The sequence below is a fragment of the Protopterus annectens genome, chromosome 8.part0, assembly GCF_019279795.1.
Source record: "Protopterus annectens isolate FY-2018-M chromosome 8.part0, PAN1.0, whole genome shotgun sequence".
Lineage (NCBI taxonomy): Eukaryota > Metazoa > Chordata > Ceratodontiformes > Protopteridae > Protopterus > Protopterus annectens.
Genome location: NC_056741.1, coordinates 1,059,863,016 through 1,059,890,855, shown reverse-complemented (window position 1 = coordinate 1,059,890,855; position 27,840 = coordinate 1,059,863,016). Strand labels below are relative to the sequence as shown.

At 40.4% G+C, this 27,840-nt stretch overlaps 1 protein-coding gene across 1 annotated transcript in view; it reads left to right on the top strand.

Moving 5' to 3' along the window:
• PPP2R1A (protein phosphatase 2 scaffold subunit Aalpha) overlaps window positions 1-23,352 on the top strand; it is a 2,558,186-nt gene extending 2,534,834 nt beyond the window's left edge. Inside the window, exons 14-15 of the mRNA XM_044079364.1 lie at window positions 19,493-19,584; window positions 23,324-23,352. Coding sequence (XP_043935299.1) covers window positions 19,493-19,584; window positions 23,324-23,352 — 121 coding nt within the window. The remainder of the gene's footprint in view (window positions 1-19,492; window positions 19,585-23,323) is intronic.
• Window positions 23,353-27,840: the final 4,488 nt, after the last annotated feature.

Here is a 27,840-nt window from a genome sequence, read left to right as displayed (position 1 = left end):
TCCTCCCCAAGGTACACCTCAAGGTCAGACAAGAGAGACCCAATATGACACTGATTGCCCCAGACTGGCCCCACCAGCACTGGTACCCAATCCTAAAGAACTTGTCTCAATGCCCACCTTGGACATTACCTCAAATTCCTCACTTATTGACTCAACAAGACAGTCAGATACTGCACAGCCAACTAAAGACCTTAAACCTGGCAGCTTGGCGGATAATGTAGCCTCTCAACACACACCTCTCTCTAAAGCAGTGACAGATGTTATTTTGGAGGCCAGGAGGCCTAGCACGAGGAAATCTTATGCAGAAAAATGGAAGAGATTCTGTGCTTGGAACCAGGCACAAGGTTTTGATACGACTGTTCCAAATATTCCTCAGATTTTGCAATACTTAACTGAGATGCTGGATAAGGGCCTTTCTTTTTCATCAATTAAAATTCATGCCTCTGCCATTTCAACTCATTACAATACAGAACCACCTATTTTTTCTTATCCGTTACTAAGGCAGTACCTCAGAGGGGCCAAAAACATAAGACTCCCTAGGAGAGCACCAATACCTACATGGGACCTAAACTATGTCTTGGAAAAACTCACACTGCCTTCGTTTGAGCCAGCCTCTGCAGCTGATATAAAATTCTTATCCTGGAAAACAGCTCTGCTCCTAGCAATAACCTCTGCTAGGCGAGTCTCAGAGTTACAGGCACTCATGGCTGTGGAATCCTTTTATCATTTTCCTTCCTGACAGGGTTTCTCTGAGGACAAACCCTACATTTATGCCTAAGGTAGTGTCCAATGTTGCCCTTAACCAAACAATTCATTTGCCTACCTTTTATCCAAACCCACAGAATAAGGGTGAGAGAATTCTGCATTCTTTGGACATTCACAGACAGCCACGCTTCTACTTGGACAGAACCAAAGCTTTCAGAAAGACTGAACAACTTCTAGTGTCATATGCTGCAGTATCACAAGGAAGGCCTATCTCAAAGCAGACTATTTCAAAGTGGATAGGCCACTGTACTCGTTTCTGCTATTCACATCATGGCAAATCAGTGCCTAAGGATATTAGGCCACATTCAACCAGAGCAGCAGCCACTTCAGCAGCCTTCCTCAGAGGAGTACCAACCAAAGACATCTTAGAGGCTGCAACTTGGAGTTCAGTGCATACTTTTACAAAGCACTATCACTTACCTCTCTACTCTAAATCCAGGGCAGGCTTTGCCACTGCAGTTCTGCAGGGCCTGATAGCCTCTCCTAATCCTATGTAGCACCAGCCTCCCAACCTTAGCTTTGGGATTCAACCCAATTGTAATGACTTCAACAGTGAAACACGATGAACATAGTACAGTTGTGTACCTACCATAAATGTAGATGTTCGAGTGTATTCACTGTTGCAGTTCAGGTTTCCCTCCCGCCCTACCCCCTTTTCTTTGCTGGGATTTATCTGTACTTCTATATTCTATATAACCTATGTGGTGTATTTGCTTGTAGATGAAGGAAAGGTTGTTTTTTGTGCATGCATGCTTATTGGCATAATTTAGCCTACCATTTTTGGGGCACCTGACATCTGGGGCAAGAAAAACTGAAGAAAATGGCATCGGCTGCATCTTTTATACCCCTGGTGCACTGACGTCAGGGAGGAGGCGACAGCCACCAACGCCGGACCTAGACTTTGGAATTCAGGCCGACTTAGGGTAGCCTTCCAGCAGGATAACCCAATTGTAATGACTGCAACAGTGAATACATTCGAACATCTACATTTATGGTAGGTACACAACTGTACTTTCCAGCTAACTTCCAGTCATAGAGGAACTCCCCCTCTCTTCTGATACCTCTCCTGAACATCCCCCTCAGGAGGTCCATCAGAAGAGGATGTGCAAGAACGATGCACATAGATTCCCCACTGGAATCTCTTGCTGAAGATACTGATTTCAAGGAAGGAGAGGGATCCACCAGATTACCACCTGACGATGTCTCATTGGAGCCACATTAGAAATCCTTAGGCAGAAAGGTGGTTGATCTTCTATTAATCCTTCTCCAGAGAAATCGGTCTTTTGTTTCAAGCCCATCTTCATCTTGGGTGACATATACCCCCTGCGGATGAGTTCATTGATGTAGTCTTTCATCGGACATGGAAGGAGTCGGATTCCATTGAGCCTATACCAAGACCTGACAAATTCCTAAATCCCCCTAAAGATAAACCTCATTGGACACAGGGGTCCCAGTAGATGCTGTGGTGGTGGCAGCCACTAAAAAAGAGCTAACAGAACAGAGCTTGTCTGTCCACCCGCCAAACAGAGAGTCTAGGGTGCTGGACAGATTCAGAAAGTGAGTCATTGCCTGAGCAACATTTGCCTTGAGATCTTTTAACTACTTGGCACATTTTACAAGACGGCAGAGGGATTTGACCAAAGAACTGTCAAATTCTGTTTCTGAGTCCATGTCTGTAGAGGATTTCAAAAGGTCATCTTCTCAGCTGGCCATTCTTTTGTCAATTTCCAATGCATCAATGGCCATTCTTTTGTCAATTTCCAACGCATCCATGAGGTTGCTCTCTCACTCAGCTGAAAGCACCTCATGGGCGGAGAGCTCAGTCTTTGCAGTAAGAAGACATGCCTGGATGTGACTATGTGACTTTGTGGAGCCTTTCAAGACATCTTTCATCAGCACTCCCTTTTATGAAACATCTTTGTTTGGTCCATCTGTGAAAGATATGCTTATCTGCAGCAGACAAGAAGGAAGGACTGTGTCTGCCATGGGAACCAAGTTTTCTACTCCTCACCAAACATTCTGTAGAAATCAGAGAAGTGATAAGAAAATGTGGTTTCACAAATCTCTGGGACTTTCCAAGATCCTCGCAGGGACCACTCCATCAGAGGCAGGGGAGGCAATTCTAATTGTAGATGTTAGTCTAGAAGTAGAGGAGGCCTGCAGATTCAGAGTTTCCATGATTCTTTTCCAGATAGACCTTATCAGCGCTCCTGAAGTGCTGCCTAACTGCCCACCTCCGGAGGCAGTCGGGAAACCATAGTCTTTGCACCGAGATGCCTGGCTACTATAACAAAAGATTCCTGCGTGCTAAAAAATGATATTCAGAGGTACATTCATATTCATTTTTCCACCTACCAATCTACAAAAAAAAAAAAAGCTTCCCGATGTTCCACCTAGTCAGAGGAAGGCAGCAGCCCAAGAAATTCAAAAGCCACTAGACAAGAGAGTCATCCAAGAAGTCCCATCAGACCACACAGGATTCAGAACTTGCGCTTCTTTTTAGTGCCCAAAAAGACAGGGGACTTGAGACCAGTTTGGATCTGAGCAGACTGAATCAGTATGTGAAAAAGTCAAAGTTCTAAATGGTCATGGTCCAGTCCATATGGCCATTTCTTCGGAAGGATGATTGGATGTGCTCCATAGATCTTCATGATTCATACCGTATTATCAAAATAAACAGATGCTCCCCAAGATATTTACACTTTCATCTGGAAGCCAGTCATTACCAGTTCAGAGCTCTACCTTTTGGACTCACCACAGCCCCCATGGTGTTCACCAAATGTATGGCTGTGGTGGCAGCTGACTCGAGAAAAAAAAAGATTCTGAGTGTTAACATATCTAGACAACTGGTTCCTCACTGCCCCTTTTATGCATCTCTTTCAACAATTCAGGGACTGTTTCTTCAGTTTTGTTATTCACTGGGAATAACACTCAATTATGCCAAGTGAAATCTGATGCCAGTACAGAGCCTGGAGTTCATTGACACAAATCTAAACATGATAACACAAATTGCATCCTTACCAACTCATCGCATAGAGACACTCATATCTCAGGTTCATCAGATTCTATCCCATCCATCTCCTCCAGCCAGATTCATTCTTCAAGCATTGATGTCTATGGCAACAGCAGTAGTACCAATACCTTTAGCACGTTTCAGTGGATTACAGCTATTCGGTTGTCTGTTCTTTGACAACCTTTATCTTTTCCAGTCAAGCTTACACCGATTTGCAAACAACACATTCATTGGTGGATCCTGTCAAAATTACCTCTATCTTAGCCTACCCTTTGTTTTACCACCCCATTGCCTACAGTGGCTATGGATGCCTCCCATTTGGGGTGAGGGGGATTATTTGGTAAGGATGGTACAAGGCATATGGTCCCCTCAGGAGACCAATTTGCATATCAGTGTCCTAGAGATGAGAGCAGTCCTATTAGCATTGCAGGCATTTCAAGATGCTGTTCCTTTAAGGACTACTGTGATTCAAACTGACAACATGTCTGCAGTTTGGTACATCAACAAACAGCGGGGACTGCAGTCTTACCCTCTCTGCAGAGAGGCTGTGAAAGTGTCGCAGTGGGCAATCTCTACCAACTACTTTCTAGTTGCAATACACATTCCAGGGAAAACCAGTGTACTAGCAGACAAATTAAGCAGGTCCATTCTGATGCCTCACAAGTGGTCTCTCAAGCAATCAGTGGTGGAAGAGATTTTCCATCTTTGGGGCCAACCTCTTTGCATCCCTCCACAACAAGTGCAGCAGGTATTTTGCCCCGATTCCCCCTAAGGATAGTTACCGAGAGATGCTCTAGTTCACATTTGGCCATCCAATATTCTTTATGCTCAGACATCCTCATTGCCTTCTACTGGCCTTGGCAGATGTAGTTCCCTTTCCTTTGGTCTCATTTTTATCCTCCCTGGATACTGGACCCAACTCCAGATCTCCTGTCACACCACTCGGGATAAGTTATCCCAAAATCCTAGCCCTTAAACTAACTGCATTGTTTCTCCAATTCCAGTAATAGCCAGACAGCCCAGACTTTCTTCCCCAATACGTACCATTCTATTATCCATGCAAAAGGACTCGCAAAAAAAATTTACAAGGAGCAACTGGAAAAGATTTTCCTTGAGGCCATTGAGAAATAATTTTGACCCTTTTTCTGCCCTGGTCTCTGCTATTCCTGATTTTCTAGCTAAAGTTTTCAAAGAAGGAGCTAATTTTTCTATGATTAAACTAGATTTGGTGGCCATTTCAAATTTTCATGTAGAAGGTAAACATTATTATAGGTTCATAGGTAGGTACTAGGCTATCTGCCCAAGGGCATTTATAAGCCTAGCCAGAGTGTTTCAGCTTTCGCCACCCCATTGATTAATTAACTGATTCTATGTCAAGCAGAGCCAATGAAGTGATCCCAGGGGTGTATTTTCTGTTACCCATCCACTCGTCAAGGTTTCTCTTGAAGAGCGTTAGTGAGGGGCTCTGCCTGATGTAGTTTGGAATTTTGTTCCAAAGCATGGGGAGTCTCTGTGACAGGAATCTATCCCTCCAGCATGTTCTATTTATTGTTGTGGCGAGGTTTAGCTCACTAGAGCGCGTGACTCGCAGTGACTTGGATTTCTTTAGGTGGAGCATGTCCATCATTTCTGAGTTGGACATGGCTTTCTAAGTCAGGCAGAGATCACCTCTGAGTAAGCGATATGCCACTGAGTACAGCCAGAGCTTTTTCAGTCGGGCTGCATAGGACATATGTTTGAGGCCAGTAATCCTCTTGGTGAGGTACTTTTGTGGTCTTTCCAGCTGTTGGAAGTGTCTTGTGAGGTACATCCCAAATGGGACATTGTACTCTATGATGGGTCTAATGAGTGATGAGTAAAGGGGCACTACAACCTCTTTATTTCTAAATGTGATCCCTTTAGTAATTAGATGGGCCACATAGAAGGATTTCCTAACTACTTTGGCAATATGATTGTCAAAGGAGAGATTACTATCTACCTGGATCCCCAGATCTCTTATTACCTCTTCTGTATTAAGGGGGCTGCCACCTATGTGGTAATTCGTGGGTGTTTTGTTTTTCACAAATGGGATGACTATGCATTTTTTGGTATTTAGCTTGAGGCCACAACTTTGACACCAGGTGTCCGTCTCAGTAAGGCCCTTTTGGAGGATGTCCGTGTCAGCCGGAGAGTCAGTTATGGCTCCCTTTTTGCAGTCATCAGCAAACCTGGTTAGCCATAGTCCTCCTGTGTTTGCCTGTACTTCTGAGAAGTATATGCCGAACATTTGGGGTCCCAGGACCGAGCCTTGCGAGACACCACTTGTGACTGGTTTAGAGTCGGACCTGGAGCCCGCTATTCTTACCCTGTGAATTCTGTCTGTAAGCCAGTTGGCAACCCATCTCTTGACGTAGGGTTTTATGTTCAGGCTGGTGAGTTTTTCTGTAATACCTGAGTGGGGAATGGTGTCGAAAGCCTTGGCGAGGTCAAGATAGGCTGTGTAAACCACATTTCCCTCGTCTATGGCCTTGGTGACTGTCTCAAAGAAGTCAACCTGGTTTAGTAGGCATGATCTGCCCTTAACAAAGCCGAACTGGGTTGGGTCAAATGTTTGGAGGTTCCCAATGTCTTTGTTAATGAGTTCCATGATGATGTGCTCCACAGCCTTGCAGACCAGGCTTGTCAGGCTTATGGGGCGATAGTTACCAAGGTCAGTTGTGGCCCCTCCTTTGTGGAGAGGAATAACCGTTGCTGTGTGCCATTCTATGGGCATGTAGCCTGTGGAGAGGCTGAGGTTGAACAGCATGTTTAGGTGGGGGGGATTAGTTTGTTCTGTAGTTTGTGCAAGACGCAGCCTGGGACACCATCTGGTCCCATTGACTTTTGAAATGGCTGTTTTCCCCTGTGCGTCTGTGATTTTTGGGACACTACACTTTTCCGGTATTGTTGTGGGCCCTTTTCGAGGTGAGAGAGGGGTGAAGTTTGCACTGAATCTATCTGCCAGGATGTTGGCAATATCAGTAGGTTCAGTATATTTTGTGCTATTTTGCACTAGTTCAGTGCATATCTGTGAGTTGCCACTTAGATACTTAACATAACTAAAGAAGGCTTTGTGGTTATCTTTTGAATCCTTGGCTATTTTTCTTTCAAAGTTAGCCTTGGATAATTTCATGAGGGACCTTAGTTTCTTACTGATACTGATCAGGGATGTCTGTCCTTCTTGGGATTTGCTTTTTTTCTGAACTAGTTTCCTCCTTCTATTGTATAGCCTGTTTATGGCAGGGGTCCACCAAACTGGTTTCCTTCTCTTAGAGGAGTGAGTCTTGGTTTTGCTAGGGATTGCACGATCCATGCATCCTTGTAGGTGCTCATAGAGTTCACTTGTAAAGGTTTCTGCATCTTGGGCAGCGTTATCCTTTAGCTTGGGGGCTGTGAAACTTACCACCTCTGTCTTAAGTAAGGTGAAGTTTGCTTTAGAGAAGTTTTTTACTGTGGTTTCCTTAGTTGGGGGTGGTGGTGGGGTGTGGACATCCAGAGTGATTAGTTTATGGTCTGATCTAACCAGTGACGGGTTGACCTCCTGTGTGGAACACCTGTCACCCATGTTGGTGATGACCAGGTCCAGTATGTTTTCACCTCTGGTAGGGGAGTTTACCAGCTGGTCCAGGGCATTTGTGTTGATGAATTCCAGGAAGCGTTGGGCCTGGGAGTTTGTACTCGAGTAGTTTTCCCAGTGAATGGTAGGGTAATTGAAATCGCCCAATATCAGGGTGTTCAGTAGGACCTTCATGTTTTCCAGTGTCTCCAGAAAGGTGGAGTGGTGGTCCTGGGTCATGGAGGGTGATCTGTAGCAGGCTACAATTTGCATTGCAGATTTGCATGATGTTAGCTGCACATAGATGATCTCAGAGGTATCATGCTGCACCATTAACCTGGAGGTGTAGGTATCCTTGATGAATATGGATACACCCCCTCCTCTTATGTTTTGGTACATGTTCTGTGGTCGAAACGTGTGGTATGAGTTGTAGCCCGGTAGTGCTGGGGTGCTCTCTGGAGCCTTGAACCAGGTTTTAGTTACTGCACTGATGTCGATGTTCTCCTTACTAAGGAGTGCTTCAAGCGCGTGCATTTTGAGATTTAAACTCCTGGCGTTGAGTAGCATAACCCTCAGTTTTTTGTTATTTGTGCTGTTTACGGAGGTGGGTTTGGCCTTTGAGCCTTGCTTAAAAAAGGCACTATGGGGCAGCAAGAGACTTGGTCAGTATTCAAAAGCCTAGGGGCGACAGGTGCAAGCCATCTCTTGCGAAGCAATGTGGCTTGTCAAGCATGTTGTCCCAGGCTGACAGACACTGGATCCCCTTTGAATGATACCATAAGCTTAGCCAGTTGTTGAAATTTATCATTTTTTCTTTATACTGAGGTATCATTCTTGGTGAGGGCAGGATGCTACTCAGGGTCAGGGTCATACCAGCCTGGGCTACATGATCAGAGAGCTCTTCCATGTCTCTTTTCATGTAGTCCAGGGAGGTACATCTCAGGTCATTCACAACAACATGAACAATGACAAAGTCATATTTGTACTTGTTCTGGAGTGACCTGAATGCTTGTGTTATGTGGAGGATTCTGGCTCCTAACAGGCAGATAACAGTAACCTTCTGCTTGTTCAGCCTAGTGAGTGGGACGTCAGTGTGCCTGACTATAGAGTCACCTATTACTAGTGTGTTTGGTATGTTATTTCGCCTTAAGGGCTGTGATTGTGCAGCACACTGATTTTGTGTTTTATGTGTTGTCTGGTTTGTTACTGGAGGTGCAGGTTGTTTTGGTGTCTGCTTTGTTGGTCTCTGATGCTTTTGCAGGTTTTTATTTAGAGCCTTCAAGTATGATTTTGTGTATTCGTGTATTTTTTTCCAGTGCTGTTTTAGTGTGTGTGGCTGGAGGTGTGGTGCAAGTGTTAACCTTCTCCTCTTGACTGTCTGTTCCAGTCTTGGGTGGAGACAGCTTAGCTTCCAGTTTGGCTGTTTAATTGCATCTCTCGCATATGTTAGTGTTTTGTGGTAGGAGGAGAGGATTGTCTGTGTTCATGAGGCAGTTGTAACATTGCCTCAGGATACCCAGATTCACCAGCTGGACTGGAGAGTTACACCTGAAATTGCCCTTTTGTCATGCCTGAATAGTAGGGTGAGCTGCTTAGTCGCTTGGTTGTTGAGGGGTGAATAAAGAGCCTTGCCCTGCTGTGCAGTCAGAGTCAGGGTATATTAGTGCTTGCTATTAGGTCTGAGCAAGTGCTGTAGGATGTTTTTGAGTGCTTAGGTTGAGAGTTAGACTAGTTTCAAGGGAAAAACTGAAGAGGAGACTTAGTGGAGCCAGGAATAATTTAACTGTAGCTAACCGGCACTGCCCGGTGCGCAAAACCGTGCAAACACGGTTTTTATAATAGGGAAATGAAAGAGATAGAAATTAGCCCAAAATGGCCAATAAACTACTAGCTTCTGGGCTGGAACCACTCCTTTAGGGACAGATAGCCCTCTCTCACAGGTGAACAGAGGAACCTCCTTCTATCCAAGTAAGGTATGGGCAACTCAGAAACTAGTATCACAGCCCTGAATTCAGCACTAGCCTGAAAACTGGACTATACTAGCTTAGAAAGGTGGGAAACAAGGAATTTTTTTTGTTTTTTTGAAAAGATAAGGCAAAAACAGTAAAACATACACTTAAAACAGCTTTAAACGACTACAAACTATCAGAAAAGGCTATCACACTTTAGTGTGTAGCCTACAACAGTTAAACAAATTATTTAAACAAAAAACAACTTTTTAAAAGTGCAGGCAGTCAAATAAGTGCAATATGTGAAAAAAAACAAGCTTTTAAATCACAATAAACGCAATATCTTAAAATCACAATGATCACAATTATTTGGTCTCTTCCAAGTTATGTAAAGTTTTTTTTTTGAAAGGCACTTTTCTCCTTTCACTGCCAATAAAGGATCCTTCCCCTTCCTAGGATCTGACTGTTGTGCTACAAGTTCTGATTCAGAAACCCTTTGAACCAAAAAAAAAATTAAAATTCCTGTTAAGGAAAACTACCCTTTTAGTAGATATCACTTCTGCAAAAAGAATTTCTGAACTCCAGACTCTTTCATCAAAGAACTCCCTACATTATTTTCCATAAAGGTAGAATAACTTTGCAAACATTTCTCTCTGATCTAAAATGGTTTCTGAATCTAACATTAACCAATCCATTAATTAATCCAAGAGGTTCCTCCAGAAGGTTTTTCATTCCAGATTTTTCAAACAAAGGAGAGTACATGCTACATCTCTTGGATGTGCACAGGCAATTGCAATTTTATCTATACAGAACAAAACAAATCGGAAGATCAGATCAGCTATTTGTATCTTTTTCATCAAATTGACTGGGTTATCCAATTTCTTAAGTTAAATTGGCTAAGTGGATAACTGATTGCATTTCTTGGATCTATTCTCAACAAGGTATTTCCTTACCAAGACCGCCTAAAACCCACTCAGCTAGATCCATGGCCACTTCATCTGCATTTTGGTCTAGAACTTCTTTTGATTTTTGCACAGCAGCCACATGGTCCAATGCTCGTACATTTGTTACTTAGTACAAATTGGACCTAATTTCTAGAAGCAGAGCTGTCTTTGGCTCAGCGGTTCTCCAGAATATTCTTCGATGAAGGCCACCCAAGAACTAACTAGTCATCTGTGTTGTCCATTTTCATTCTTCCTGAACCCCCCCCCCCCAATCCATCCCCCTTGCTGAAACCTTCTGGAGGAACCTCTTGGATTAATTATTGGAACTTATAACGCCGGGTTTGATCTATCCCTTTTCATTATCTAATTTATGGTGATCTTATGGCAACAAACTCAATTTGAGTTATTGGGGATGGACTGGGGCATTATGGGTGGAGGGAGGAGCTTGAGAGTTGGATCCAAAGTCTAAAGTATGCAGCTGAGTCAGAGGCAAGGATTGGATTTGTAACCCATTTATTGAGGAAGAAGGAAAATGGACAACACACTGCTTAGCTTAGCTATGGTGAGTAGATAACTTTTAAATCCATGCAGCTCCTACTTTCAGTTGGCTAAGCTATCGCTGCACTATAGCTATAACACCTTGTAATCATCCAGCAGGGCAGCAGCCACGGGATTCATCATTAGAAGACATGCCTGACTAAGGAAGCAGTTCCTTCCTGAAAATGTCCTATCCAGTCTTCTGGATGCTCCTTTAGACAAAGACTTTATTTTTGGTCCTAAGGCTGAGGTTGTCCTAGAGAAAATGGAGGATTAGTCCAAGTCCATGCAGACTGTCAAGAACTTCCTTCAGGTTCAACCTCCTTGTTTCAGCCAGAATTAACCTAACAAACATTAGTCATTTCCACCCCCACCCCAGTCTAAGACTAGGCAATGGAGACCTTGTAGGGAAAAGAGCCAAAGACAGCACCACTGGCCTAGATAGTGGCAGGCAGACAACAGTAGGCCTGTGGGATCCTGTGTCCAGGGACCTGGCAGGGAGCAGTCATGACTGTTACATGGCACTCCCTCCCCCTATCCCCCACCCCTCCTCTTTCCTCACCCTGAGGCATAGGAGGGGACTGTCCCTATTCCATAAGATTTGGACCCTCTTTACCAGGAATCTATGGGTTTGAAACATTATTCATAGAGGATACAAACTCAAGTTCAAACAACTCGTGGTTCGCTCAGACTTCCCAGATATTCCTCCAAACCAAAAGGCAGAGGCTTTAACCCAAATAGAGTTTATGTGCACTCAAGGCTCTGTGGAACCTGTACCAAACTCTTTACAAGGGAAAGGATTTTACTCTAGACTTTTCCTAGTCCCCAGAAAAGAAAGTAAGGTACCTGGAGGCCAATTCTAGACCTGTTACGGCTCCACCGATTCTTTTAGATCCCAAAATTCAAAATGCTAACTCTACAAAAATTACTGCCCATGATTTTCCCCAGTGCCTTCATGGTAACCGTAGATCTAAAAGATGGATACCTCCACAGAGAGGACTCAGACAGGAGGTTCTTGCACTTCAGAGCAGGTGTGAGGCATAATCTTACACTTCAGAGCAGGTGTGAGGTATAATCAATTCTGTGCTCTGCCCTTTGGCTTGTCTACTGCACCCAGGGTTTTCACAGAATGCCTTGCCCTGGTGATAGCCTTCTGCAGGCCGAAGGGAATTCAGATTTAGCTTTACTTAGATGATTGCCTCATTCAGGCAACAAACTTAGAAAAACTCAAAGCAGACATACTTTATACCCAAAACTTACTAACGTCAGTGGGATTCACCATTACTACCCAAAAATCTCAAACAAACCCAACAAACAGGATTGTGTTTCTGGGAGCTTTGCTGGACTCAGCTGTTCAGAAGGTTTTCCTCCCTCCAGGCAAGGTTACCTTCCTACATCTGTACTTGAGAAAGCTTCAAAAAGCGTTTGGTCAGGAAATAACTTCACAGCCAGACAGTATCTCAGGGCTCTGGGATGCATGGTTTCTTGCATCCTCGTGATCTCCCTACATGTAAAAAAACTGCAATGGTATCTCAAAAATGTGTACTGCCAACATTCTTAGTCTCCTCACCTTCAGAATAAAACTGTTTCCTTGCCTCAGGAAAGAGTTTGCGCGGTGGGTCCAAGCATGCTCTCTCAATCCAGGCATTCCCTTCACATTTGTCCCTCAGGACCAAATATTAAGAGTGGATGCATCAGAAGAAGCCTGAGGAACCCACTACATCAACTTCAAACCCAAGGCAGATTGGACTCCAAGTTCAGAAACTCCACATCAACCTAAAACAACTAATTGCAATCCAAAAAGGCCTGATTGCCTCCAAAAGGAAATGGTAACCTGAAGTCCTCCCAGTGAAGACAGAGAGTAACACAGTTATATGGTACGTAAACATGCAGGTGGGACCCACTCATATCTCCTTTGCCTCCTAGACATGGACTTCTGGGAAACTGCAAACTCCCGAGGGCTGCACCTCATGCCTACCAGGAGAAACAATCAACTATTGGATCACCCCAGCAGGAACCTTTCAGACCCCATGAGTGGCAACTGCATTGGGAAGTATTTCAGCTTAGCTGAAAAATGGGTGTACTACAGAGCCACTAAAGAAAATGCTCACTTGGAAAAGTTTTGCTCCAGGAACAAATGAAGTAAACCTGGAAGGCTGATGCATTTTCCTTTCTTTGGATAGGCCTGTTCCTCTGTGCCTTTCCCCCAAATACCACTGCTACCGTGGTTATTGCTGAAAATAAGGGAAGAGTGGTGAAGAGTGGCTGAGACAGACAGCATTGGTATCCTCTGTTGTTCAGTCTAACCAACAGTGAGCCATGTCTGCTGCCACAGAACGTGGACCTGCTAACACAGAATAGGGGCACAATAATACACTCCAACCTGCATGCACTCAGATTGACAGCTTGGATGATACATTGATCCCAGACATGATTAATTGGGTGAGACAAAAAAAAACAAACCCTCATCAAGCTCAGATCCCTTTGATCCTGCTACTTTTAAACTGTTTCTATGTGCCATCTTAGCCTCCTGTCTTTTCACATCTCCTCATGAAGCAGTTCCTGAGACGGGTTGTCCACAGTATGTCCCCCCCCCTCGGATTTCAATTTAATTCTGGAGAAGCTATCCCTTCCACCCTTTAAGCCAGCAGCTTATGCTGATATAAAATTCCTTAACTGGAAGATGGCCTTTCTACTAGCCATTCCCTCAACCAGAAATGTGCTTCAGACCCTTTTGTATGTGGAACCTTTCCTCATTTTCCACCCAGGCAGTGTATCTCTCAGGACCAACCCTTCCTTTATGCCCAAGGTGGTGTCAGAGAGTTCTGTAAACCAAACCATACACTTGCCTACATTCTTTCCTAACCCTTAAAACAAGGGAAAAAGGATCCTTCATTCTTTAGATGTGCATAGGCAATGGTATACCTGGACAGAACCAAGAACATCAGAAAGTCAGACCAACTTTTTGTAGTCTTTGCCAGTAGCTCTGAGGGGAGACCAGTTTCTAAACAAACTGTTTCCAAATGGATCTCCCACTATATCTCCTTTTGCTACATCCATCATGGTAAGAAGCCTCCTGATGCTGTGAGGATAACTTTCACTAGGGCTACTGCTGCCTATACTGCCTTTCTTAAAGGGGTGACCACTTAGGACATCTTAGAAGCAGCTGCTTGGTCCTGTCTGCATACCTTCATCAAACATTACCATCTTCCTACCTTTTCCAAGTCCAGAGCAGGGTTTGCCACTGTCATTTTGTGGGGCATCCTTTCATCTCCTTAATCCTTCCATCCACTCTCCTTTGAACTAATCATGAACAGTTACCATAAATGTAGATGTTTGAGTGTATTCACTGTTGCAGTATTGTTTCCATCTATCCTTCCCTTCTGGCCCTTGGGATAGGCTAGGACATTCACTTTCTCAGTCAGAGTGGCCCCCTTCCTCCTTCACATGTATTCTGGAATCCAGGGTCCCAGACCCTTGACCTCAAGGATGTACTGAGGGACTCCACCTTGTTGGGGGCAAGAAAGTACTGAGGTAATGTTGCTGGCCGACTGCCTTTCTGTCCAAACATAGTGACATTGGATAGGGTGTCTTCTGGCATCAGGGGGAGGGAAAACTATTTTCTGGTAGTCAGGCCGGTCAGGGGCTTCCATAGTAGGAAGTTCTACAAGTCAGGACTGCAATAGTGAATACACACTCAAGCATCTACATTTATGGTAAGTGTATACAACTGTACTGTAGTATTTCTCTCATCTCTGTCCTGACACTGGAACAAGCCACTCAACTTCCCCTTCCAAATTGTAACACTCTGAGGGGTCTTTATGTTGAATTACATTTAAATTCTTTCTTTTCTGTACTTCTTTATGGAAATAATTTAATAAGCTAAATTTTGGCATACTCAAACTGGACAATTCAGCATCAGCAGTGGAAGTTATGGGTGGTGAGGTACACAAACTTGTGAGCAGTTTGTTGCTTTCACTAGTGTGTGCCAGAGCTACCAGTCCTGGTGTTCTAGTCTTTGGACCGAGACCAGAGAAATCTAATATTCAGTCAGTATGTAGCTTTTGTGTACAACTTATCTGTATCTTGAAGATATTCCCTTGGAAAGTAACCAGGTCGTACAGAAGAATTTCCTGACTGTGGGAGAAATATGATCAAATGAGGCAAAACGAGTTGTCCTCATAAGGTCCCAGGTATCTTATGACCGTATCTGTTTGAAGAGGAGCACAACTTATCATATGTGAGGTGGAGACAGCTTTTTTGCCGAGTGCTGCTTTGTTTTGCATTTACCTTGAGACCATTTTCATTCCACCAGGTATGAACATATTCCAACCTTTTTGACCACTTCAGTATCAGTGCATGAGTGGATAACAGCGGCCAGGTTGCAGTCATCAGCAGACCTGGTCAACCACACTTTTGGGAATATTTGCTTCAGTGTCTGCAAAATAAATGCAAAACAGGGAGAGGGCCCAACACTGATCCCTGTGGGTATCCTATTGGTTACAGTTTTATGTTCAGAGTAGGTACCAGCATCTTTCACTACTTGGGATCTTTTAGATAACCAGTTTACAAGGCAGCAGACAGTGCAGAGGTTTGTATTGTTTGTCTAATTTTTCGATAATACTATCAGAAGGGGTAGTATACCTTGGCCAGGTCAACATAAGCCGTATTCACAGATTAATCACTGTCCACAGCTGCTATAACCTTTTCAAAGAAGTTTAAAATGGGACCCTCCCTTACTAAACCAAACTGAATGGGGTCCAGATCAGTTATGTTTCCTGTGTCTCCATAAATGAGGTCTGCTATGGTATGTTCTGTGACTTTGCATATAAGGCTGGTGAGGTTAATTGGCCTGTAGTTACCTAGGTGTATACACTAGTCACAACTGCTGTTCTCCAGGTATTACAGATGAACCCTGTTGTTAGGCTGAGGTTGAACATTTAAGTAGAGACTGAGATGGTGTTTACTTGATGTTGATGAGAATGCAGCCTGGAATGTTATTAGGTCCCATAGAAACATTATTTTGTCCTTTGACAGGAATTTTAAGATTTGTTCCAATGTGCTTTGATGGGAATCTAAATTTTGGGGGATAATGGGCACATCACTGCGAGTAGGTAGGGTAAAGTTAGCAGTAAATTTATCTGCTAATATGTTGGCTATATGTTTGGGATTAGAATTTGTGATATTAATATGGATGAGCTCAGTTCATTGATGAATGTTATCCCTTACTTTCCTGACATAAATGAAGAAAGATTTGTAGTTTACTTTAGTATCTGTAGAGACCTTAAGTTCATACTCTGCTTTACATTTTCTAGTAGTGCTCTTAAATTCTTTGCTGGCATGTTTGAGTGTGGTTTTGTGGGGTAGGGGAATGAGGATTTATTATAACTTTTCTATTATTGTACTGCTTTTGTTATATAGTTTATTAATACAGGAGTTCCACCAAAGAGGTTTGTTTTTGATTTTACTATTATATTTAGGGCAAATGGGTACAGACTTTTCTACGCAGTTATTTAGATGCTGGTAAAATTTTTGAGGTTGATATGCCAGCCCTGTCAGTTGGGCCCACTTGTGGGGATTGTTGGGAACTTTGTTTAGGTCTTCTACAAGCTGAAATAAGTTTGCCCCAGGAAGTCTCTAAAGATGGGATCATTTGGTAGTGGGGTGGAACCATTATGTCTGACAAAAATGGTAACTGATTTGTGGTCAGATTTATCCAGAGGTGAGGAAATGTGTGGTAGGGTTCATGGTGGAAGCTAGGCTGATAAGGACCAATTCAGGGATATCTGATCTTTTAGTGAGTAGTTTTGTAATTTGCCCCAGTGCATTGGTATTAGTGTCTAGGAAACACTGAGCATATCTATTTTAGTGGTGCAAGTGTGCCAGTCAATGCTTGGGTGATTTATACTTGGTTTGATTTCTAACCTTTCAATGGTGTTAAGTAATTTTCATGATCTTTGGGGAGTATTGATTGGGATCTAGCAGTGAAGTAATAGTTTGATTTTTCGAGGTTGATTTGGGTCCCCAGGAGCTCCAAGCTGTGACCATGAGTAATTTGATGTGAGGTGATGTGTTTCTGGCAAGTACAGGTACTCTGCAATTACCCAACCTCCTAAAGGTGTGATAGTTGCACAACTCTGGCATACAGGGAGTGCTGTCTTTGCACTGAAATCATGTCTCAGTAGCTACAAAGATATATATGCATTTGAGTTGTTGGAGGGGCTCTGTTTGGTATCTTTCTGTGTAGCCTTATAACATTGAGTAGTGCCACAATGATATTGTCCAAGTTTGGGTTTGACTTTGGTAGGTATGAATGTCCATAGAGAAACTGTGTAAAATAGGTAGTATGGGGACTGCATAGCTTTAGTCAGTATGCAGAAGCCCTAGTATGAGAGGTGTAAGCCATCACTGGTGACACAGGAAGTGTTGCTGATCAACTTGTCCCAGGCTGATGCATACTGAATCCCCTTAAAATGATGCCAACCATATAATTAACCTGTTAATATATAAAATAATAACATAACCTTAAGGTCATTTGTAAAAGACAGTTATCTTGTCTTGGTATTTAGACCTCAGTCTTGGTGAAGGAAGGCAAGATACTGCTGAAGGTCATTGTCTTTCCTTCTTCTAATACATGGATAGTAAGTTCCATGTCTCTCTGCATGTCCCTCTGGGTGGAGCACTTCATTCACTCCCACATGGGTCACTTCTAGGTCATAGTCATACTTGCCTGCTTTAAGGGACCTTAGTGCCTTTTTGACATTATGGATACTGACAGTGGACAGGCAGCTTATAGTCACCCTGCTGTTGTCCAGACTGATGAGGGTGGAGGCTACATGCCTAACTATAGAGTCACTTGTGACTCATACATTTCCCTGTGTGGCAGCATGCTTCATGGGACATAGGCCTGCATTCCTGGAGACTTTTGGGTGATCTCTGTGGAATTACGTGTGAATGGAGGAACAGGTTTTGCCTTCTGTGCTGGAGCTGATGTCTTTTAGAGTACGTTCTAGAAGGTCCTGGAATTTTTTTTCCTTACAGCCTTACCATAAAGTATGGGCCTAGTAGTGTGTTGTCATTGATGTAGTGTTGTGTAGGCATGATGCTTACCAGTAATGGGCCCTTGTGACAGGGTTGCCTCCATGTTTTTTTTTTTATTTGGGTCTGTCTCAGCTTGTACTATCATTTGGTAGAAGCAGCAAATAGCTGGTAAGCATAAGGCAGTTGCTACACTATCTTAAAACACCTAATGCGATTAGCCTAGTCACAGATGAGAAGATGGCAGTCTGTAGAGCTATATTGCCAGAGTGTGGAGGACTATGTCTGGTCATAGTACTTCAAGGTTAGAGAGAGAGAATGCTGTTAAAGACCCTGAAGATTTATTGATGAAGTATTTAGGGCAATACTCTGAAGTTAGGTTGGATAGTAACTAATCCAGCAGTGCTTAGTGAAAGCTAGGATTAGGTTTGCATATTGGTTACTACCTAGTTACTACTAGTGCTGGTCTCACCATAGCTACTTTCATCTAGGAATCAATTTCCCTTTGCTTCTTCTCTCATCAGAAGGAAAACAGCAGTAATCCTAAACTGGTTCTTGAGAAGTAGGTGACAGGCTATTTGGTGATCAGCAGTCTCATCCCAAATGTAGTATTGGTCAGCAGGCTTGTAGCCTTCTCATGGAAGATGCGCTGGATAGCATATGCAGCATCTCAGTACAAGAGAGCTGAGCTGCACAACATTCAGAAGACCAGTTAGGTAAGTCTCATATACTGCCCAATCAGAGATGGTCAGGAATCAAAGTCCCTGTGATCCTTAACTTACCAGGAGCAGAAGAGTAGCATTAATCCTGATCTGGCTCCTAAGCAGCAGCATTCTGGCTTTCCAGTGATTGGTAGTCTCTTGGAAGGCTAAAGAATAATGTCCCTCGGAGCCTTCTCTCATCAGGAGCAAAACAAAACAATAATGCCAAACTGATTCATGGGACGGAGGTTGTAGGCTACCAGTGATTGTTAGTTTTATAAATGGAGTAATACTCTAGGTTAAGCATTTATTAAACACTTGGAAGCGGTGAAAGACAGGATACTCAAGGTGTTAACAGGCTAAGGGGAGAGCCTTCCTAGTTTGAACTTCTATACTGCCTAGTATGAGCAGACTAGATTCGACTGAGAGGAGGTTCCAAAGTCAGATGTGCAGAAGGAGTGAGACAGTGAGTTTAATAGCACAGCAGGCAAGCGGGAGGTTAGGTGGAAAATTAGCAGTCACAGATTAGTGGTAGCTCCAAATGATTAAAACCGTAACCTGGTTTGGGAAGACAGTGTTAGCTGTTGGGAATCAGTGTGCTTGTTTCATTAATCTTTTTACTTCACATGTCCTTTCTAGTTTTAATTAATTAATTGCCTTCCCCTTGTGGCTCCTAAACATTTAATTTCTGTAAAGTATCTTGTCCTTGGTTATCATTTGCTTGTGTTTCTTTTATTCCTGTAATGTGGAACTTTTAAAACACCAGTTAAAATTATTTTACATGTACTGCAAGCTCCCCTGTTACAAAGATTTTCATTGCTTTCAATGATCTGTATGTTGGAAGTGTTTTTGTGTAACAAGTCATGCAAATGTATGCACCAAATGAACTTGTTACTTGAAAGGAAAATAACTGTGACTGTGGGTTCTCTGAACATTTGAGAATGCTTTGACTTATGGTTTTTCTACTGTAGTACTCTGCAGAATGAAATCAAACCTGTGCTGGAGCAGCTGACCCAGGACCAAGATGTGGATGTGAAATATTTTGCGCAAGAAGCATTATCAGGCAAGTACTATTTCAAACAAATGTGTAAGAAATTGTGGCAGTGTCTCTTGGATTACATTTACACTTGTGCTTATGTGTACACATCGTATTCTCAGTTTTAGTCTTGTATTTCTGTTCTATTTGCATTTGATAAGTTTTAGGTTAGTGATGAATTAATTGTTGGTAGGTGGACTAAGTATGTTCTGCAAATTTTCAAATGATAGTGAACTTAGTTCGCAGGCTTTCTGCAATGGATAATCACTAGGTTTCCTTTGGTCTGATATTGTCTTTTCTATCCACCTCAACTTTTGTAGTATGTGTGATCTTAGTGGATAATATGCAAGCAAGTTTCAGACTATTGGATCCAAGGCTCAGGCTCTTCCTCTACCTTTAATTCACCTGTGCCCTCACAGTTCCTCAGATCTCATTTGCTGCTCTTGCAGTCAGACATGATTCCAAGGTTCAGTGCTTCTTCCGGGTCTTTTCATGGAGATAAGTCCTTTTCCTTTCATACTGGTTAAGATCAGCGTACTTCTACCCTTTTTGGTTTTGTTGACAAATTAATATTTCGTTCTCTTTGGACTGTTTTTTTTTTTTTTTGGCCTGGAGCAGTCTTCTTGGTTTTGTAGAACTTTTGTCTCTGTTGAATGCCCATTGGCATTCCCGCATTTTTCTTCCTCTCCTCTGGTGAAAAAAAAGTTCTATCTATATTTTTCTCTGTGTATATATATATATATATATATATGTGTGTGTGTGTGTGTGTGTGTGTGTGTGTGTGTGTGCACGCGTGTGTATATATATATATATATATATATATATATATATATATATATATATATATGTATGTATAAAATAATATTTCTTGCTTGCTATTTTTGGCTAATATAGTTTGTTCAGAGTGACATTTAGTAAGTATTGCCTGCTGTCTATTTGGTGTTTAGTTACAGCTGACAAGCTTTCAGACTTCAAAAATTGCATTGTTTGCAATCACAAAATACCCCCACAAGATTCTTTCCTGAAGAAAGTGCGTTTAGGTGCTACACATTTAGATAAGGACTCTCAGCTGTGTTCTGCTTTTAAGCTGAGGGTCCTTTTGGATTGAAAATCTGAGTTAGTCCTAAAAGGACTTCTCCCAAACACAGTAGAGAATTGTCCTCACTTTCTGAATCTTCCGCTAGTAAGAAAGCTACTGAGAAGTTGAAAAGTGAGGAACCAAAGGAAAGAGGGAGAAAGATAAGGCTAGAACTTTGAGACAAGGATTTGAGAAAGAGCTCTCCTGATCCTGCCGAGGCTGTGGGTCTCCTAACAGCCGGATATGGTCATTACCTCACAGCCATTTTGGATCCAGTCTCCTACCTTGCCATTAGTCATAGAGCCCAGGTTCTTCCCGGAGCCAACCACCCCTCATCTCCATTAACAAATGTCATATGAGAGATCTTTTCACAGGTAAGTCCTGTAGACCTCCTTTGATGGCCTCATTACTTAGGTTTGTATGGTTGTCGAGGAGACTGTCAGAAGCAGATGTTGACAGGATGATGCTGAAGTTTGTGAGGACCTATATTCATATTGACATCCTCCCTGCACCTTCCACTCTGCCAGGTCTGGCCTTTGCCAACTTTTATTGAGTATCTCCTTCACCAGTCTGATTTTTGGATCCAGTTGTCCTGAAACTAAGTGTCAACTGCAGGTTACATTTGTAGAGCCAATAGTTTGGTTGTCTTCATCTCTGATTTAGTCCCTTACCCACTTGACTCCAACTACATCAGATCTTGAGGGGTCCTGAAGCCAAGAGTTCAGTGCCAATTCAAAGAGGATCCAGTTTCTATCAGCCTGGGAAGTCATGGTTGACAAACGTTGCTGCTTTAATAAACCCAAAAGGAAGGCACTGGTAAGGCAAGCTGGATATCAGTCAAGAAAAAATTATTGTTGACACCAAAGCACACTGACAAAAAAGATAAATCCACACAAATGCTTTAACTGTTTTCATAGCTTTTTCATCTTATAACTTCATCAGATTAGCTACCAACAGTTAAATCCTTGATTATATACAAAGTTTAAAAACTCAAAAGTCAAGCCAATCAAATGAACTGAGTGATTAAGAAATAAAGAAAATAAAAGGAACAGTGCATTTCTGAATAGTCACATAAAGTCACTGTGTAAAAATCATTGTTAGTTAAAAAGAACTGTTTAAAAACCTTAAAAAACACAAAACATAAACATTTGAACATGTTAATACATCATGATAAATACATACATCTATAAAAATACATTAAATAATAATCAATGCCTTATACATTAAATAATAATCAATGCCTTATTGTAAGTTTGTAAGTCATGCCTCCATCATTCTTTTTCAGGCCAGTGTCTACAACACCTTTTCCCAATAAAGGGGCAAACGTGCTCCTGGCCTCCTCAACTTCCTGAGGTATCTCATCTAAAAGGGTATCTGGGTACCCTCTAGCTTTAAAAAGTTTCATTAAATATATGCATTCTTTTTTGCAATCTTCAGTATCAGAAATCATCCTACTAAGGCGTACAAATTGTCCCTTCACCGCACTCTTTTTTTGGTAAAAGGGATGTACACTACCATAATGTAGGTACGAATTCGAAAAAGTGTCCTTTCTGTATATATTAGATTTGAACTGTCCCCCAGCTTTTGAAATCTTAACATCCAAGTAATTTCATTTCATTGTAGGTTATTTCATATGTAAACCTAAGAAATTCTGTACTATTAGTTAAATAATCTAAAAACTCTAAAAACTTCTCCACAGAACCAATCCAAAAAAGGCAACTGTCATACAGAAAACGTGCATAAAACTTCCAATATTGTGTATATTCACAGTTAAAAGCAAACTTATTCTGCCAACATGATAGAATTATAAAGAAAAAAGTTAAAAGAAAAAATCCACTGAAACTGGTTTTACAGTTTAGTGAAAGGACTCCTGAGGTAATCAACATTATCAACAGGGGTTGGGATTTATTTTTCGATGAAAATATAACTGCCATAGTTGGAACAAAACCACAAATAATACACAGTAGGGGAAACAATATTAAAAACATATTAGAGAGACAGCATGGTAGTAATAATATTATTTCTAGAATGTCCAAGTGTGAGAATTGTAGGTTTTGTCGATACATTAATGATGGACCTCATGTTGATATTGATGTTCTTGGTAGACCAATTAATTGCCTGGGTAAATGTAACTGTAATACTAGGAGGATAGTATATGTAGCCACCTGTTTGTCCTGTACATCCTTCTATGTAGGGAAGACTTCCCGTAGACTCAAAGATAGGATTAGTGAACATATAAGAGCTATAAAAAATAGGGATTTTAACAATGCCTTGTTTTTACATTCAGGACAGTGTTTGAATTTCAAAAAAAAATTATTTTTTATTATTGACAAGGTATTTGATAATGGATGGGGGGTGATTGGGAATCCATTTTGGAAGCAAGAGAATCAATGTGGCAAATACGCACTAATGCTACTAGCCCTCCAGGATTAAACGAACATATTTCAGTAAAGCCCTTCTTAAAAATTAAACATAATAAAATTGGGTAATTTCAGCCAGTTACTTATATATTTATCAGTCATTAATAGTTTTTTTAAATATTAGAAATGTATGATATGTTGTTTCAATATATTTATATTAAGTGTGTAAATATATGTGTTTTATTTAAAGTCAAATTTTATATTTTGTGTTTTGAGAAATTATTGAGTGTTTTTTAATGTTGTTAATGTTTCTTATGTAATGTTTTAGTGAAGCATAGTCACTGGGGAACAATATGAAAGAAAGAAATATTGGTTGTATAAAAAGCTTAATTGTTTAATTGGTATCAATTATGTCTAAGATAAATATGATGGGTCAACAATATGCAAAAATGTACGTCAGTAAATCCAACAAACACACTGCCTCCTCACACAGTAAATTCAGCACTAAAGAAGAATGCCAATATTAAAACCACAGTGTTTAATAAGGTTTAGCCGATAACCGAGCTTCCTCAGAACAAAGTGAAAATACATACATACACTTTAAATAGAGTGTTTTGGCGCCAAATGAGAGCAGTATGTCAATTTGCCCTAAAAGTAACAGAGCATTAATTACAAAATATTAAAAATGTAATATAAATACAAATGACCTAATAATAACCTTACTGAATATTACATAAACTTACTAATATATAATCACAATAAAAACAGTGTATAAGATCAATGTATATACAAAAGGGGCTTTATAGATACGTAGTCATTAATTCCTGGGGGTGAATTGGCATCAGTGTATACTTGCCACCATAGTTCTCTATATGCTAATAAATTTTTGTAATCACCCCCTCTAGGATTTTGAATAATAGATTCCAGTATCAAAAAACTGAAAGTATGTTCACTTCCATATTGAATAATATGTCTTGACAGTGCATTTTTAGTATCCCTCTTTTTTATACAATACAAGTGTGAGTATATTCGCTGTCTCAACTGCCTTTCAGTCTTTCCTATATAATAGGCATCACATACTGAGCAGAATATATACTAACATAGTAGTTCTACAATTGCCTTTGATGGGGTGTATTTTTAAATGATTGTAATTGTTTAAAGTTATACTAAAGTTTTCATTAATCACATGACATTGATTACAACTCCCACATTTTGTGGTGTGTGTCACATTTCTTTGTCCCTTTTTGTAACTTATACTATTGTCTCTCTCCAATATACACTTCAGATTACTACCCATCTTATACACAAAGCTGGGACTCTGACCAACAAGGTCCTCTAACTCCTGGGAATTGGTCAGGATGTGCCAGTTCTACGATTTCTCTAATAATCTTACTAAACATTCCATATTCAATAATAAGGGCTCTACTATGAATTTTCTTCTTAATTGTTTGATGTTGGTCCACAAATTCTTTAGACTCTAATATGTTTTGCTGATTCCCAGTTGAATTTAACATGTTAGACCCCAAAAGGGAACTATATTTTTTCCCCCATTGATTTATAACAAAACTGCTTATATCTTCCATAAATTTAGGGTCATAACCTCGTTCTTTAAATAAGGTAGAAATAAACTCAACCTCTTTTAACATGTCAGGATACCTAGATGTCATTCTAATGGCTCTAATAACCTGTCCTTTAAAAATGTTCCTTTTCATTCTTACTGGGTGACAGCTGCTGTAGTCTAAATATGAATTACTGAATGTTGATTTCCTAAAAATAGTAGACTTAAAACCTTCAGTATCATATGAAATATATGTGTCCAAATAAGGTACACCCTCTTTACTTGTGGTAGATGTAAACTTTAGGAAATTACTACTGCTATTTATATAATCTATAAAGTTCTCATATATTGTGTCATCTCCCTTCCACAAAATATATATATGTCGTCTAGAAAGCGGGAGTAATAACTAATGTATTTATAGTAGTTACACGTAAATACAAAGTGTTCCTCCCATTCCAGCATAACCATATTTGCAAACATGGGGGCACAAAACCACGAGGAAGGGTGAAGTCAACAACGGGTCATTACGGGACAATATTTACCTTTTTGGTAAAAAACTTAATAATATTAACGCGTTAAAACTGGACAATGCATATTTAAATCATTGCATTAGACTTAATATTGTACCAATGGGCTTAAGGTTTTACAAACGCCCTTTGGGTATTGATATAAATGAAAACGTGGAAATGGAATTTAATTGTCTTTTTGACTCGTTTGGGTTAGAATACATGAAACTTTTAATTAAGCATAATGACATCAAGCTATGTAACTGTATTAATGAAATAGAGCATTTGAACACTAATATTACATCTGATTTATTGTTTCTCCAGTGGGAGAAACTTTATTTTAAACAATTTGCCTTAGCAGAAGAACGAGCAAAAAAGGCCTTTGAACGGAAGCTTAAGAAATTGAGTAGGGACAAAGACCAATATAAGAGACATACGAGTTACAATTGGAATATTAGTAAAGAGTTTAAAAACAGGTATTTACAAGAAGAGGTAATGGAAAATATGGATATGACAGAGGGAAACAAGCAGGATTTTTACAATACACAAGAGAGGAACTATCAGGGGAAGTGGAGAAAGGGGGCAAAATGGAGGAAGAAGTATCAAAATCCATCACACCCATATTAAACAAAAGGGTTTTATTGGATGATATAACTAGAATTGATGAGTTCATCAGTGAATATAACAATTTTAAAATATTTAACTATAGCAACATTGAATTGGAAAAGGCCCATTTTAGCCTCCTCTCAAAAGGTTTAAAATTTATACCTACACCCAATTTTCGGATAGTCGATACTATATTTGAACTCAAGAGATACACACGGAAATTGAATTTAGCAGTTATGTTTAACAACAATGAAAATCAGAGTGTTGACACTGATAATAGTGTATTGAAGAAAAAGTACTTTTATCCCAATTAGTAACCGGTAGTGACAGCTTTTGAACAAGGGGTCACCAAGGAAATATATAACATTAGTAAGGACAAGAATAATAGGAAATATCAGCAACAGATTAATTTATCTGATGAGGAAATAAGAACTTTAAACAACTTAAAGCATGACAAGACCGTCAGAGTTATGAAACCTGACAAAGGTGGGATAGTGCTAACATCCACAGTATTTTACACAATTCAGGTAATTACTCTGTGGCATCTATTAATGAAGTCAATACTGCTTATAGGAGAATAGACATGTACTTGGATGAATACGTATTAGAAAACAGAATTAATAAAGAACTTTTTGAATATTTAAAAGTGGATTTTCCGATTTTACCCACTATAGTGGGTATTCCCAAAGTTCATAAGGACCATAGAAATCCTCCTTTGATACAACATTAAAACACATATACAATGAACTAGGACATCTTGTTAAGGATTCTTGGGAATTCTTAGGAATTATCCTGTCAACAGTTATTGTACTGAAATGGTGTTCAGTTCTATTGATGTAATTGATTTGTTTAGTTGTATTCCCATGGAAGAGGGCCTAGAGGCATTCAGTAGAAGTTTATGCAAACATACCAATTTTAGTTGGGACAAAATTTCCTTGATAGTGGAATTGATGAGTTTAATATTAGAAAATAACTTTATTTTCTGAGGAAAATTTTTAAGCAACTAGAGAGTAGCCATGGGGGCAGCATGTGCCCCATGTTTTGCAAATATGGTTATGCTGGACTGGGAGGAACACTTTGTATTTACGTAACTACTATAAATACATTAGTTATATATATATATTTTGTGGAAGGGAGATGACACAATATATGAGAACTTTATAGATTATATAAATAGCAGTAGTAATTTCCTAAAGTTTACATCTACCACAAGTAAAGAGGGTGTACCTTATTTGGACACATATATTTCATATGATACTGAAGGTTTTAAGTCTACTATTTTTAGGAAATCAACATTCAGTAATTCATATTTAGACTACAGCAGCTGTCACCCAGTAAGAATGAAAAGGAACATTTTTAAAGGACAGGTTATTAGAGCCATTAGAATGACATCTAGGTATCCTGACATGTTAAAAGAGGTTGAGTTTATTTCTACCTTATTTAAAGAACGAGGTTATGACCCTAAATTTATGGAAGATATAAGCAGTTTTGTTATAAATCAATGGGGGAAAAAATATAGTTCCCTTTTGGGGTCTAACATGTTAAATTCAACTGGGAATCAGCAAAACATATTAGAGTCTAAAGAATTTGTGGACCAACATCAAACAATTAAGAAGAAAATTCATAGTAGAGCCCTTATTATTGAATATGGAATGTTTAGTAAGATTATTAGAGAAATCGTGCTTAAGAACTGGCACATCCTGACCAATTCCCAGGAGTTAGAGGACCTTGTTGGTCAGAGTCCCAGCTTTGTGTATAAGATGGGTAGTAATCTTAAGTGTATATTGGAGAGAGACAATAGTATAAGTTACAAAAAGGGACAAAGAAATGTGACACACACCACAAAATGTGGGAGTTGTAATCAATGTCATGTGATTAATGAAAACTTTAGTATAACTTTAAACAATTACAATCATTTAAAAATACACCCCATCAAAGGCAATTGTAGAACTACTATGTTAGTATATATCGCAGTCTGCTCAGTATGTGATGCCTATTATATAGGAAAGACTGAAAGGCAGTTGAGACAATATACTCACATACTAAAAATGCACTGTCAAGACATATTATTCAATATGGAAGTGAACATACTTTCAGTTTTTTGATACTGGAATCTATTATTCAAAATCCTAGAGGGGGTGATTACAAAAATTTATTAGCATATGGAGAACTATG